Source organism: Chelonia mydas, chromosome 25 (genome assembly GCF_015237465.2).
Source record: "Chelonia mydas isolate rCheMyd1 chromosome 25, rCheMyd1.pri.v2, whole genome shotgun sequence".
In the NCBI taxonomy this organism is placed as follows: Eukaryota; Metazoa; Chordata; order Testudines; family Cheloniidae; genus Chelonia; species Chelonia mydas.
This window is the reverse complement of record NC_057858.1, coordinates 4039430-4053098: the sequence shown is the minus strand read 5'-3', so window position 1 is coordinate 4053098 and position 13669 is coordinate 4039430. Positions and strand designations below refer to the sequence as shown.

At 58.0% G+C, this 13669-nt stretch overlaps 1 protein-coding gene across 6 annotated transcripts in view; it reads left to right on the top strand.

Annotated features, from left to right (window-relative positions):
- Positions 1-13669, top strand: part of LOC102942335 (unconventional myosin-Vb) — a 67509-nt gene that overhangs the window by 37418 nt on the left and 16422 nt on the right. For all 6 annotated transcript variants that reach the window (XM_043536140.1, XM_043536138.1, XM_037885955.2 and 3 more), the window contains exons 17-26: positions 221-318; positions 707-793; positions 903-1014; positions 2812-3023; positions 4833-4989; positions 6602-6841; positions 9755-9970; positions 10818-10911; positions 12250-12398; positions 13131-13247. In XM_043536140.1, the coding sequence (XP_043392075.1) occupies positions 221-318; positions 707-793; positions 903-1014; positions 2812-3023; positions 4833-4989; positions 6602-6841; positions 9755-9970; positions 10818-10911; positions 12250-12398; positions 13131-13247 (1482 nt within the window). The remainder of the gene's footprint in view (positions 1-220; positions 319-706; positions 794-902; positions 1015-2811; positions 3024-4832; positions 4990-6601; positions 6842-9754; positions 9971-10817; positions 10912-12249; positions 12399-13130; positions 13248-13669) is intronic.

Sequence of the window (13669 nt, the reverse complement as noted above, 5' to 3'; positions counted from 1 at the left end):
CTGGTGCTCTCTGCTGCCCACCCACTGCCAGGCCCCTTGCCTGTGCCCATGAAGGGCAGTGGGAAATGCAGCTCTGGTGGGCCCCCAACCCTCCCCAGGGAATCCAGAAGCCTCTTCGCTCTGCTGAGGACAAGGTCCGAGCCTGCTCGGGAGCCCTGGCTCCCCTCTGGGGCACTGCATCCACACCCAGACCTAAGCCACCTCGCTCTGTCCCCTGCAGTTCAAAGCATCGCTGCACAAGCTCATGGAGACCCTGAGCAGCACCGCACCCCACTACGTACGCTGCATCACACCCAACGACCGCAAGCGGCCCTTCGAGTGAGTGCCTGGCAGCTCTGCGGTGGGGCGGGGGAGACTCCAGCCAGAGCTGCTGTCTGGGGAACCTGCATCACCAAGGAGCTCTTGTGAGACTAGCAGCAGTGTGTTCCGGCTCTGGAGTAGCAAAGTTGGCCGCCTCGTTGGTCCAGTGCAGAGTCGGGCGACTTCCCTTGCTGTCCCGAGCAGCTGTGCAGCCGGATTGGGAGCTGCAACCCAGCTGCCTCGTTCCCCTTGGCGCCTCTGCAGCCGGCTGCACCACGAACAGTCAGCAAGGAGGTGGCCGGCCCAGGCCTGGGCTGAGGGCGGGAGGGCGGCAGGGCAGATCCGAACCTGCCATGTGCCCTGAGGAACCCTCGCTCGGAGGGCGCTGACTCTCTCTCTGCTCTAGGTTTGACGCCAAGCGAGCAGTCGAGCAGCTGAGAGCCTGCGGGGTCCTGGAAACCATTCAGATCAGCGCCTCTGGCTATCCATCCAGGTACGGCCAAGCCAGGAGTTTCCTGCCTGCCCTCCCCTCTGCTGGGGCACTGGAGTCCCTGGCGTGCTCCAACTCTCCCTGTTGGCTCTGGCCTCTGTCCCCTCCGCAGGTGGACGTACGTGGAGTTCTCCAGCAGGTACCGGGCTCTGATGCGCCCGGAGGAGCTGATGGGCGGTGATGAGCGGCAGACCTGCCAGCTTGTCCTCAAGAGGCTGCTCAAGGTAAGAGCCCTGTGGGTTGCTGTCCCGGGGGAGAGGACCCTGAATGGGGCAGCAGGGGATTAAATTCTAGGCTCCAAGGCCCTCGCTGCTACTGCACCCAGCCTTTCGTGCCGCTCCTCCGTGCCCTGAGGGGAGCTGCCTGCTGGTGCACCCGGCCGTGTGCGCTTGATGGGCCCTTCCTTCCCTCCTAGCAATGAGGTCACTATTGCAGGAAACACGTGGGCCAAGTCCATCTGGATTGTGCCGTAGCCTCTGGCGGTAGGTGTCTGGGGCCAGGCATCACTGCCTGCGGGTGCTGCAGCGTCTGTCTCCTCTCAATAGCGGGACTAGCCTGCCCAGTGTCCCTCTGCTACCACGGCGTCCTAGAGACTGGCAGAAGGGCGCCTGGCCCAGAGCCCTCTGCCAAACGCAACTCGCTCCCGTGGGCAACGTCGACTCTGCTGAAAGCCACCAACTTCCCTGTGGAGACGGCGCTGCATTGCCCGGTGGGAGGGGTGGTCCGGATCTCTCGTGTGCCTGGCTCCCCGGGCGGGCTGCCTCTCCTCCATGCACCAGTCTGCCTTCCTGGCGAGCAGCTCGTCCTAGGAGCCTCTGGCCATGGAGCCTGCCTCTGGGAACCCCTGCTCCATAACTGTGGGACATGCGCCCCTGGGGGTACACGAGGCCTCTCTGGGGGGCATGTGGGAGTAATTGCATAACAGTGGATTTTATTTGATTCATTGCATTTGCCTAATAGGCTACTCAGACGAAGCTTTAAAACTGGGAATTTCTTGACTTAAATTAGCTACCGTATTTTACACAAGATGTACCAATGAGAACAGGTACAGGGTGATGCTGACGTACAGATCCCTCCCCTCCAATCACTGTACAACGCAGGTTCAGTTGCCCAGCACCTGTCCGGTCTAACTGAGCTCAAACTTAGTTGGGTTTTTTGGTCGTACACACTGTGCCTATAACTAGATCTGTACGTAACCGTGAAACCTGGGCCGACGGCCAAAGCCAGGCAGTGTGAAGAGCGCACAGGATCTGTGGTGAGAAGGGTGTGGGGACATGGGCAGCTGGCAGATCGGGAAAGGGGGTCCACAGTGAGCAACATTTGGGAGCCTCTGCCGTAGAGAAGGGGCACGAGAAGCCCCTGAACTAAACTCCCAGGAGGCATTGCAGCAGCCTTTCCAAACTGGAATATTGAGGATTTTGGCTGACATCCTCCGGGGTTTTTTTCCCAAACAGTCCTGGGCATCTGAGTCAACGGGCGGGCCATGTAGGCCGGGTGAGCTGCTGCCAGCTGGCGCTGACTGGACTGTGCTAAGCCGGCATTAGGCTGGTCCCATGGCCAAGTGGAGGGTCCCCGTTCTCTGGGCAGGCAGAGGCCTGTGCCGGTCTCTCCATGCTGCGGCTTCCTTTCCGCCCAGGCCGGAGACCATCTGGGGAGCACTAGGATTCGGTCCCTAGCTCTGCCCATCTGACCCGGGACAGGCGGCTTACCCTCTGGGGACCCACGTCCCAGTGATACCTCCTGGCTGTGCAGCTCGGTGCCGGGAGCGCTGCAGTTGGAGGGAGCGTTAGGTGTCTAAAGGGTTAATACCCCCTCTCCCTGGGATGATCTGGATGCTGCAGCCCCTCCCCCGCCCCACTGTCAGCTGTGGGAGGAGGGTCTGTCCAGCCAGGCCCTGGTGCCCAGAAGGGCCCGCACAGCACTGCTGCTATCCAAGCCTGCAGCATGGAGCACCCACGTCTGAGTTCGCTCCGCCCAGTTGTACTTGCCTGGTCGTGGATCTCACTGTTCTCTTCCTACAGGACCCCAGCAAATACCAGTGCGGGAAGGGCAAGATCTTCTTCCGTGCTGGCCAGGTGGCCTTCCTGGAGGAGCTGCGTGGCAGGAGGCTGAGAGCAGCCTGTGTCTTCATTCAGAAGAGCTTTCGTTGCTGGCTGGGGAGGAGACGCTTCTTGCGTATGCGAGCTGCAGCCATCTGCCTCCAGCGATTTTCCCGGGGCTTCTTGGCCCGGAGGTGAGAGGTGATGCCCTGCAAACGCTGCCCACATCTGGCAGGTTGAGCCAGGCCTTGATGTGGCTCTGCCTTGGCATCACTTGGCCACTGGAGACCCATTTCTGGGCACCCTCTGTGATGGGTTGGGTCACAGAAACCCCCTTGGAGCTGCCACCTGATGTGCCAAGACTGCTCCTGCTTTCTTGCCCAGTCAGCTTAGGACTCCAGTGCCCTGCCTGGCTTGAGCCAGACCCCGTAGCCTGCTGCAAACCCAGACCCAGGCCTGAACCACGTCCCCTAACAGCTGTAGGTTTAACTGAAAGCAGCTTACAGAAGTGTGCCTGTCTTCAACACTCAGATGCCCAACTCCCAAAGGGGCCCAAACCCCAAATAAATCCGTTTTACCCTGTATAAAGCTTATACAGGGTAAACTCATACATTGTTCGCCCTCTAACACCAATAGAAAGAGATGCACAGCTGTTTTGCCCCTCCCCCCAAATATTAATACATACTCTGGGTTAATAATAAGTAAAAAGTGATTTTATTAAATACAGAAAGTAGGATTTAAGGGATTCCAAGTGGTAACCGACAGAACACAGTGAATTACCAAGCAAAATAAAATAAAACATGCAAGTTTTTTATGTCTAATCAAACTGAATACAGATAAAAACCTCACCAGTTCCAGAAAGCTCTTTTACAGACTAGTCTCCTTCTAGTCTGCGTCCAGCAAGCACTCACACCCCCTGTAGTTACTGTCCTTTGTTCCAGTTTCTTTCAGGTATCCTTTGGGGTGGAGAGGCTATCTCCTTAGCCAGCTGAAGACAAAATGGAGGGGTTTCCCATGGGCTTAAATAGACTTTCTCTTGTGGGTGGAGACCCCCCTCCTCTCTCCTATGCAAAGTCCAGCTCCAAGATGGAGTTCTGGAGTCACCTGGGCAAGTCACTTGTCCATGCGTGACTCAGTTTTTACAGACAGAAGCCATTGCCCACATGGCATCTTGACTGTCTCCAGGAAGACTTCTTATGTAGATTGGAGCCTTCCAAGATGCATTGTTCCTTGAGTGCTTCTTGATTGGGCACTTAACTTTGCGAATTCCTTTCTCCAGGAACTGACCAAATGCTCTACTAAGGTTATTTAGAAATCAAGGCAGTACACGGCCAATATTCATAACTTCAAATACAAAAAGATACCTGCATACAAATAGGATTAATAGATTCAGTAGATCATAACCTTTACATAGATATGTTACATGGCATATGTAGCATAGAACATATTCCAGTTATGTCATATATACATTCATAAGCATGTTTCCATATAGCCTTATGGGGGGCACCATCACACCCTTGCCTGTTGCTGTACCCAGCCACTGGAACGGAGCAGCTAAGAGTGCTGATGCAGAGTGTCTGGCTGGCAAACAGCATTCCCAAAGCTACATCAGGTGTAGGCCTAGGCGGGGACCTGGCACTAGCCACGCTCTACCCTAGAGGTGGCCGCATTTCAAAAGCAACTGTAAAAATCCCAGAGTAGAGACACGGGAGCCAGGAGAAGCTGGTGCCAGGCCAGCAGCTGCAATTGGGTCTCATTTGGGGGTGGGGGTGAATGGAGCAGTGCCCTAGCTCTGAGCCTAGGGAGGCAGGGGGGGTTGGTCTCAGGACCTGGTGGTGGGTCTCTGCTGCAGGGGCCTGTAAGGGACTAGGGTAGACTCTGGGACTGTGCTGTGGGGGGTCGCTCTGTCCTTCTTGGGGGGGGCGGGGGGGGAGTGTAATTTCTGCTGCCCTGCCCCAGTGGGCTCTGGCTCCCTGTGCCCAGTGCCCGTTGCCCTTGTGCAGGCTCGTCAGGGGCCTGAGGAGGACCAGCGCCGCGCTCGTCCTGCAGAAGAACTTCAAGATGGCTCTGGCCAGGCGCTCGTACCTCCGCAGCCAGGCAGCAGCCGTCACCATCCAGGCCTTCGCCCGCGGCATGTTCGCCAGGCGCCTGCACCGCCAGGTACCAGCCCTGCCCGCAGCCGTGGGGTTGGGGATCCACTCGTGGCGGCGGCTTCAGAGGGTGACGTCCTGGGTGTGCTCCCAGCGCTGAGGGGGGTGCAGCCCTTGGGGAAGGGGGTCCTGAGGGGTTACAGGAGCCCCATGTAATGTAGGGGTGGGGGCTGGCAGGTACATCCTGGGATCTGGAGGGAGCCCCCTTGCTTAGTACCCCCGTAGAGCAGAGACTCATCCCTCTCTCGCTGCAGGCTCTTGCCACAAGGTAGAGCAGTTACCTGTTTGGCTCAGCTCCTTGTCCTGCATGTGCAGGGAGTGTGGGGCCTAGCATGGGGAGGGGGTGCCCATGGGCAGCTTCCCCCCCCCCCCACCCCCAACCGCAGGCAGTGTGAGCGGGTAGTGCTGTGACTCCCCAGGCAGCTGTGTCACTCTCCTGCCTGGGGTATGGGGCGGCTCGGGGCGCCTGGTGGCCTGTTCAGGGTGTGTGGGGTCAGCTCACCTGTTGGGAGCCACCCCATCCCTACCCTCAGGAGTGACCAGGTTCCAGCAGATCTCGAAGGTGGTGGGCACGCCTAGGCAAGGGGGGATCTTCGCCGTGTCGCTGCGCTGGCTCACGGGTCCAGTGCCCGGTGCAGCTCGCACTGGAGCAACCCACGCCTCTCTGTGGGGAGCAGGCCCTGGTGTAGGCCCTCACAGGTGCCGACTTTCACTTTTTCCGGCTGGATGCTCCACCCAGTGGCCCTGCCCCCATCCCACCCCCTTTTCCAAGGTCCCACCCTCCTCCCCCCCCCCGTGTGCCCCACCAACACTCTGCTTCTTCCCACCCCCGCAAGTGCCTCCTGCCCCCTGCCATACAGCTTTTCCAATGGGTGCTCCAGCTCCGGAGCTCCCACAGTTAGTCAGTGCCTATGCCTGGCCTGTCTCCTGAGCATCCTCGGAGGCCAATCTAGGCTGCGAAGTAAAGGGCAGAAACCCCACAGAACCAAATTAGAGCTGGGGGGCAAAGGGGGCGGATTTTGATGCCTGGCTCAGTTCTTTTCCTGGAGTCCAGGTTTGGATCTGCTCCCAGCCAACTGCTCCCAGGGCCACTCCGCGGGGTGGGGTCGGGGGGGGGGGGCATGGTTCTGGGACTGTCTTGGAGTAGTAATACCAAATATCTGGTTTCCATCATGAGCGCCTCCACTATAAAAATTATTCCAGCACCCAGAGGGGAGAGGGCAGCAGGGTGTGAACTTTCTCAGAGTCTCACTCCCATGCTCCAGGGTGATCAAAACAGCCAGTCTCTAGCAACCTGTCTGCCCCAGGCTCAGGTGCAGGTTAGAATAGTTGCAACAATGTCTTCTCGTCTGCTCCGAAGCCTCTTCAGGGGCCACCGTGTGTCATGTGCGTAAACCCTGTGGTCGCTAAGCAGGGCTCCTATTCTCACAGGCATCCTTGGCGCCCAAGGGAGGGGGTGCAGCGTTGTCCCTAGCTAGTGTGTTCTTGGATCCCTTGTGAAATGTTGGCCGCAGTTTGTGCAAGGACGTAGCTGCTGGCGCCTGGTGCTCTGGCCGAGTTACCGCCCTAAAGCAATGGGTGTTGCCCTAAAGCTTGGCTGCTCGTGTCTGCTCTCTTCCCAGATGGTGGCAAGCCAGAAAGCTGTTGTGATCCAGAGCGTGGTGAGGGGCTGGCTGGCTCGCACCAAGTACGTTCGGGTGTGCGGGACTGTGGTGTATCTGCAGTGCTGCTTCCGGCGCATGCGGGCTCGCAGGGAGCTGAGACGGCTCCGGCTCGAGGCCAGGTCGGTGGAGCACTACAAACAGCTCAACAAAGGCATGGAGATCAAAGTGATGCAGCTGCAGTGCAAAGTGGATGAGCAGGTGGGTGGATCGGCTCCTCCTGCTGCCCCAGAGCTACACGGGGATTCCTGGGCCTCTACTATTGGGATGAGCCTTGAAGCCAAGGTGCTGACTGCTCACGGGCATGTTTGTGAGAGTCCTGGAGAACTGCATTCTGCCTTGCGAAGTTCCCCTAGCAGTCTACATTGGATAGTCTCGTCCTACTCAGTGTTCCTGTGAGTTGTTAGCAGTAGCAATGCTCCACTCCAGAGGTGGCTGCATTTCACTCCCTTCATGATACTGTAAAATCTCAGATCCATCTCTGAATGTTGCTGGAGCACACCCTCTGTGCCGGGAAAAGGTGCCTGGAGGGAAAAGCCACGCTACCCTTCTCCTGGGAAGCACTGTCCATTAGTGCAGCCAGAATTTGGTTCTCGTGGTATCTGACTTCCGGCTCGTCCCCGGAGACTTGGATCGGGCTCTCTTGGCAGAGCAGGATCCTGGACCTCTTGGCTCAGGACAGATTTCTAGTTCTGAACCCACCTAACTTCCTATGGCTCAGCCCTCGGGCAGCGAGCGCAAAGCGAAGGCATGGGGAGCGAGGCTGTGCAGATGGAGTAGCTGGCTTTCTGGGGCTGGAGGAAGGCTGCGAGTGGCAGCGGCTTTCCCTGCTCTGGTCTCCTCTTGGGTATTTCATGGGGTGCCTCAGGGACTGAGTGGCTCTAGGGGGCACCACGTGCTCAAGCCCCTGTGCGGAATTGGGAGGCAGTCTTCAAACCTCTCTTCTCTCCACCCCTCTCCTGTGCAACCCAGCAGATGCCACTTGTGTAACTTCCTTGCAGTGCCTATTGTCTGCCCCCGCCCAGCAGTGTGCCAGCTCGTGCCCGGCACACCGTGTTCTGTCGCTGGATATTTACCAGCGGGCGCAGTTGGCACTGCCATCTGTCTGCCTCTTGTCTTGCTATTTGCTCTCTGCTGGGGAGGGGCTTCCGCGAAAGCTTCTCTTTAAAGCGAGCCTGCATCCCTGACGGTCTCTGGCCTACGCGGGTAAACCCCATCTCGCTGGTCTGGGGTGGGTGGGGTGGCCTGGAAAGCTGATGTAGGGGCGAAGGGGACTTAGGAAAAGCCAGCGTGCTCTTGGGCCAAATACATCCGGGCTGGGGCAGGGCAGTGGCCTGGGAACTCGGACGAAGGCTGGCCCCAGGGGAGTTCACAGTTCTGCTGAGATGTGGTGCATCCTAGAATGGGATTTTGCCCCCCGAGGAAGGAGGAGGTGCAGGAGGGCGGCTACTCCTAATGGCACTGGCTGATCCAGGGTAGCTTAGCCAGCTTTGGGGCTCGGCACCTCGACTGCGCGACCATCCCGAAGACTCTGCCAGATGGGGAACTCTGACATGCAGTGGGCTCTCCAGGGACAGAGCCAGTGCCCAGCCCATGTGTAACGAGGCTGGTTCTGGCAGGACCCAACTGAGAGTGCCAATTCAGGGCAAATTGCTTAAAGCAGGGCAGTTACAGCCCAAGGCTGGGGTTTTTCCACCTCTAAGGCAAACCAAACCAGCCAGACACAGCAGACTTTGGTCTCACCCCACTGGCTGACCACAAGTCACACAAGCAATTCCCTTAGACACTCCAGTTTCTTAGTATCTCCACCAGTGCCACTCGTTATGGGGACAAATGGTTATGAAAAGGTTCTCTAGATCCCAAAGGACCAAGCCCCAGACCCAGGTCAATAGACAAATCAGATCTTACCCACAAATCACACTGTTGCCAGTCCTTTAGAATCTAAATATTTATTCATAAAAGGAAAGAAATAGAGATGAGAGCTAGAATTGGTTCAGTGGAATCAATGACACACAGGAATGGCAAAGTTCTTGGTTCAGGCTTGCAGCAGTGACGGAATAAACGGCAGGTTCAAATCCAGTCTCTGGAGAACATCCCCAGCTGGGAAGGGGCAAAGCTTCAGTGCAGCTAAGTTCAATCCTGCTTCATACCTCTGGAGGAAGACAAGATGGAGGAGCTTCAGCAGCTCTTTGTAGTCTCTTGCCATGTGGTCCCAAAGACAAGCTGTCCAGCACCTGGCCTGGAAACACCTCCGAGTTCTGTCCATGGGCAGGTCCCTGCACGCCTGGCTGAGTCCCCAGGCGTGTCTGCCTTCTCTCAATGGGTCACTGTACAGCTGATGGTCCTTCAGTGGGCCATCCAGCAGGCTAGGCAGAGCTGACACCAACTTGTCTGGAGTGTTCCCCAGAAGCAGCATTTGAAATACAGACAGCACAGAGCCAATATTCATAACTTTAACTATAAAAATGATACACGCACATAGGCAGCATAATCATAACCAGCAAACCATCACCTTGTCTTAGACACCTTATTTGACCCCCTTTATACAAGATTTGGTTCCTCTACAGGACTTTGGTTGCAACAATGATCTATACAGTCCCAGCTTATGTCAATAACGTCACACCATGTACAGGGAGTCAGCTGGGCAGTGGAGTGGTACGGGGAGCAGACCGCTGTCAGTCGGTGCAGAGCCTGGTGGCCCAATGCCAAGGAGCAGGCAGGCCAGGCCCAAGGCAAGGGGAGGCCCAAGTACCAGCCCTGGCATACAGGCCAGTCTTTCCTGTAAAGCAGGAAACTGGGAGTCTGGACTCCTGGGTTCTGTTCTCAGTCCTGAAGTGGTGGGCCTTGGGAAAGTCATTCCTCCTCCTGTGCCTCAGTTTCCACAGCAGCGTCCTGGGGCTGACCCTGCTGGGCACTGTGGATAGCACCTCACTTCCAGGGAGCTGTTTGGCTTTGCAGGGGATGATGGGGCAGTCTGGTGGGATGAGGCTGAGGCAGCTTCTCTGGATTTCCCCCTCCCACTTCCCTGCTGTTTAATGCTCAGATAGGAATCGCCCAGTTCCTCCCCTGGGACCCCACAGGCCTGAAACGGCTCTCGACTGCTGCCCCCCACAGGCCAGGGAGAACCGGAGCCTCTCGGAGCAGCTGTCGGCACTGAGAGCCTCCCACAGCGAGCAGGTGGAGCGGCTGCACAGCGAGCTGCGGGGGCTGCGGGAGGACAAGGCACAGGAGACGCGTATCCGGGAGCTGCAGGAGCAGCTGCAGCGCATGGAGTCGGAGAAGAGCAACTCAGAAGGCAGGCTGGGCCAGGAGATGGAGGAGCTGAAACAGGTGCGGGGCAGCGGGGGACCCTTGACTTGCTGGCTAGCTGGCAGGCAGCAGTAACACTGGGGCCGGGGGCGGGAGGGTTGAACATCCCTTCCTTAAACCTGGTCCCAAAGAGCAACAGTCCCCACCCCAGTGGTTAATGGGTGTGACTCAAATGCAGCACTGAGCATATGGGGCAGCTCCAATCGCTGGCAGCAGTAGTAGGCTGGTTCTCCTCTCTGGATCAGCCATGAGAGGGGGAGGTGATGCAAGCATGCTCCTTGCTAGTGTGTTGCAAAGGATCTGGTGACTAAATGAGCTTGTCTGTGCATAGACTTGGCAGGAGTCTATTTTTATCGGTAAATGTCGACCACCATAAATATCATCTCTGTACGCACAAACCGTCAAATACGTCCATCGATATTGGAAACTTAGACAGAAATGCTGCTTGACATTAACTGTCTGAAAGCAAACCCGGATTATTTTGTATATTTGACGTAAGAAGTTGACTATCAGGTTTAAGTTGTAAAGCTTTAACTCTTGGGGTCTCCACCTTGTCTGATCCCCTCCCTGCCACCTAAATTCCTACAACTGAAAATTTGAATAAAAAATTTAAGCAAACACTTAAATCCTTGATGCTGCCCACCAAAAGTAAAACTGTCAATAAATCTCCCATGCAGGGGCCTGACTACTCTCCAGGCCCCCTGGCTGGTTGGCGGGGTAGAGGAAGGATGAGCCCTGCAGTCTGTGATGGCCCCGTGTGAAAGAGCCTGCCTGGCCTCTGACCCCCAGAGCAGGTCCTCTCGCCCCATAGCTCTGGACTGCTGTCAAGGTCTGTCCCCACCGCTCATCTCTCTCTCTCACCCGCCAGCGCCTGACTGAGCTCGAAGCCGTGAAATCCAATCTGAAGGAAGAGAAGGATGCTCTAAACCAGCGGATCATGGAGCAGTCCCAGGAGCTGGAAGGTAAACCCTGCACTGCCCCTCCAGTCCCCAGCCCCTTTCCTGCTGTGCTGGGGGCTGAATTCTGTGGAAGCCCAGTGAGTGACTCAGCTGTGCTCACCCGGGCAGCCCTGCTCTGTCGGCAGGGTGATGCTGGCAACTTGTGACTGCTAGCTGGGTGCCGGCAAGCAGGTCAGACTGCTCTGTATCTGTACCGCCTCAAAGGTTGGGGTGGGGGGGCCCTGCTGCTCCTGGTCTGAGCTCCCCAGCCTGGAGCACGTGCCTGCAAGTCACTAGCTGCAGCGTTGCTCCAATCCCCTGAGGAAGGTGGAGCCCCACAGCTAGGCACGAGTGTCTCACCGGGAGGGTGACGAGCCCCTGGAACAAGCTACCAAGAGAAGTGGGGGAGTCTCCTTCACTTGATACCTTCAGACCCAAGATCCACCACCTCCCTGGGGTGGGGCAGAAGCCTCTTTCGGTTATTGGGCTCAGCGCAGAGGTAGCTGGGTGAAATCGGAAATGTACCAGCCTGGGCTGTGCGGGAGGTCAGACCGGCGGATCGAATGGTCCCTTCTGGCTTTAACTCACCAACCTGTGAATCCAAACTTCCCCGCTTTATGGAATGCGCAGCTCGTAGGCCAGACCCTGCGTCGGCTAGTCCCTCCCTGCGCCGTCAGCTCTTGTGTTCACGTAAACCCATTGCGGGAGGTGTCCGTTTCATAGTGTGGGGCCGTGAGACCCTGTGGTCTGATTCCTGTATATCACAGGCTGCTGCATGTCCCACAGATCTCCTCTGTGCTCCAGGCTGGTGGTGGGTGCCATGGCCAGGACAGCCTCCCTCCTGGTCCGAGCCCCAGCCTCTGTTCTGTACAAAGCGGAGCACCTTGTTGGTGCTTTCCGAATACCAACGAACTGGGCTTCAAAGGCAGCTCCTGGCCAAGCTGAGACTGGCGCCCAAGACAAGGTGGGCTGGTTATTGAAACAGCTCCTGCCAGTCACTGCCCCAGCTCTGTGCCCAGCCTTATCCCGGGGGATCAAATACTGCCCTGGCGCCCAGCCAGCAGAGAGGTCTGTAGCGTGGCCTGAGCCTGCCCTGGAGGCTGCATCCATGGGGTCGCTGGCCATGCTGCTAGGTGCACGGCTCTCTCCTGCTAGGACTGCAAGCCGGTTTTCCAGGGGCAGCGCAGCATTGGCGCTTGGCCGCCTAAGCCTGAAGGGGAACCAGCCTCTTTCGACGTTCCTCCCCAGGCTCCTTCCCAGGGTGGTCGCTGGGCGGGGAGCAGAGCCTGTCACGCTCCCCGTCCCAGGTCCAGGCCTGCAGGCAAACGTTACCGTCTCTGCTCTCCTCCCCGCCCCCTGCAGACCAGCTGCGCCGGCGTGTGGCGGCAGAGAGCCAGGAGCTGTTGTGCCAGCTGGAGGGGGAGAGGGCTCGCTACCAGACCCTGGTGAAAGAGTGCGCCCGCCTGGAGCAGTGCTGCGAGAACCTGCAGGACGAGGTGGCCTTCCACAAGGTGAGCAGCGCGGGTGGGGCTGATACCCTGGCCCCAGGACACCCCAGATATCCCAGGGAGCCAGGCAAGGGGTCACAGGCCTCAGCTAAATGGAGGAAAGCGCTTGCTGAAGGATTTTCGCACTGAGGCCAGATGGGCAGCACTGGGTGTAGGTGGGCAAGGAGCCTGGCAGCGGGTGCCTTGCTGGTTTAAGTGCTGTGTCCTTCCTCAGTCCCAGGGCTGGGGCATGGCTCTGCAAAGCGCCCCGGTGGTGGCCCCAGGGTCACTCTGTGTTCAGAGCCTTGCCCTGCCGCTGAGAACAGATCCCCACCATCTGCGCGAAGCTGGCTGGGGCTTTCGAGACAGCGAGGAGCCCAAATCCCAGTGACTCCACATGGTGTCTGGGTGCCAGACTCCTTCAGCTCTCTGGGAAAGTCCCAGCCCTAAGCTAATGTTACAGCTGCACCATCCACTTCTGCCCCGCTCCACTGGAGATCGGGGGGGACATCTCTCCAGTTCCCGTGGCGGGACTCCCAGTGGATGTGCTGCCTGCCTGGAGGACAGAGGCACCCACCCTGTATCTGTCACCGCTGGGCTAGGGTGCGGTAGCATGTGCCCACTCAAAGCTATTCATGTGTGGTCTGAGCTGTCTCCCCATGCTGACCCTGCTGCCCATTCCCTAGCCCCGCATGTAACACGGACTGGTGCTTGAGCCGCTGTCTAATGCACCCTTATATCACCTTCCCGCTCCAGCAAACCCCCAGCCTCCGAAGGTCCCCTTCATCTGACAGCATCCTGGACTCCGAATGCAGCTACCCATCGTCTCTGTCGACGGCGCCGTCCCGGGACGATGCTGACCCGCAGAGCGAGGTGACGCTTTCACATCAACAAACTGGCTTTGCTCCTGCCCTGACTCTGGTGGGAAGCCGAGCGTCTGGGCTCTGGAACGAGCCGTGCTCTGCCCTAGAAGTCCTTCCTTCAGAACTGGCCAGCTGCCGGGGACCAGATGTTCCCTCTCTAGTCCTTGCCCCCTCGCATCCTGTCTGATCCCTGCTCCAGATCAGCCCAGCTTGGCTGCAAACTGGGCAGCCCGAGAGTCCGGTGCCTCACTCGCCCTTCAGTAAGAAGAGCGTCCCGGAGCATGCCCTCCAGCCCTTTGCCCCGCAGCGCTGGCAGCACCCAGCTGCCAGTCCCGTTGGCATCGAACTGGGGCTGGGAATAGTAGGAAGGCCCTTCTGACTGGGTGGGCTGCGCTGGTGATCTCGTTGGTTCAGCCCAGTAAGTGCGTGCAA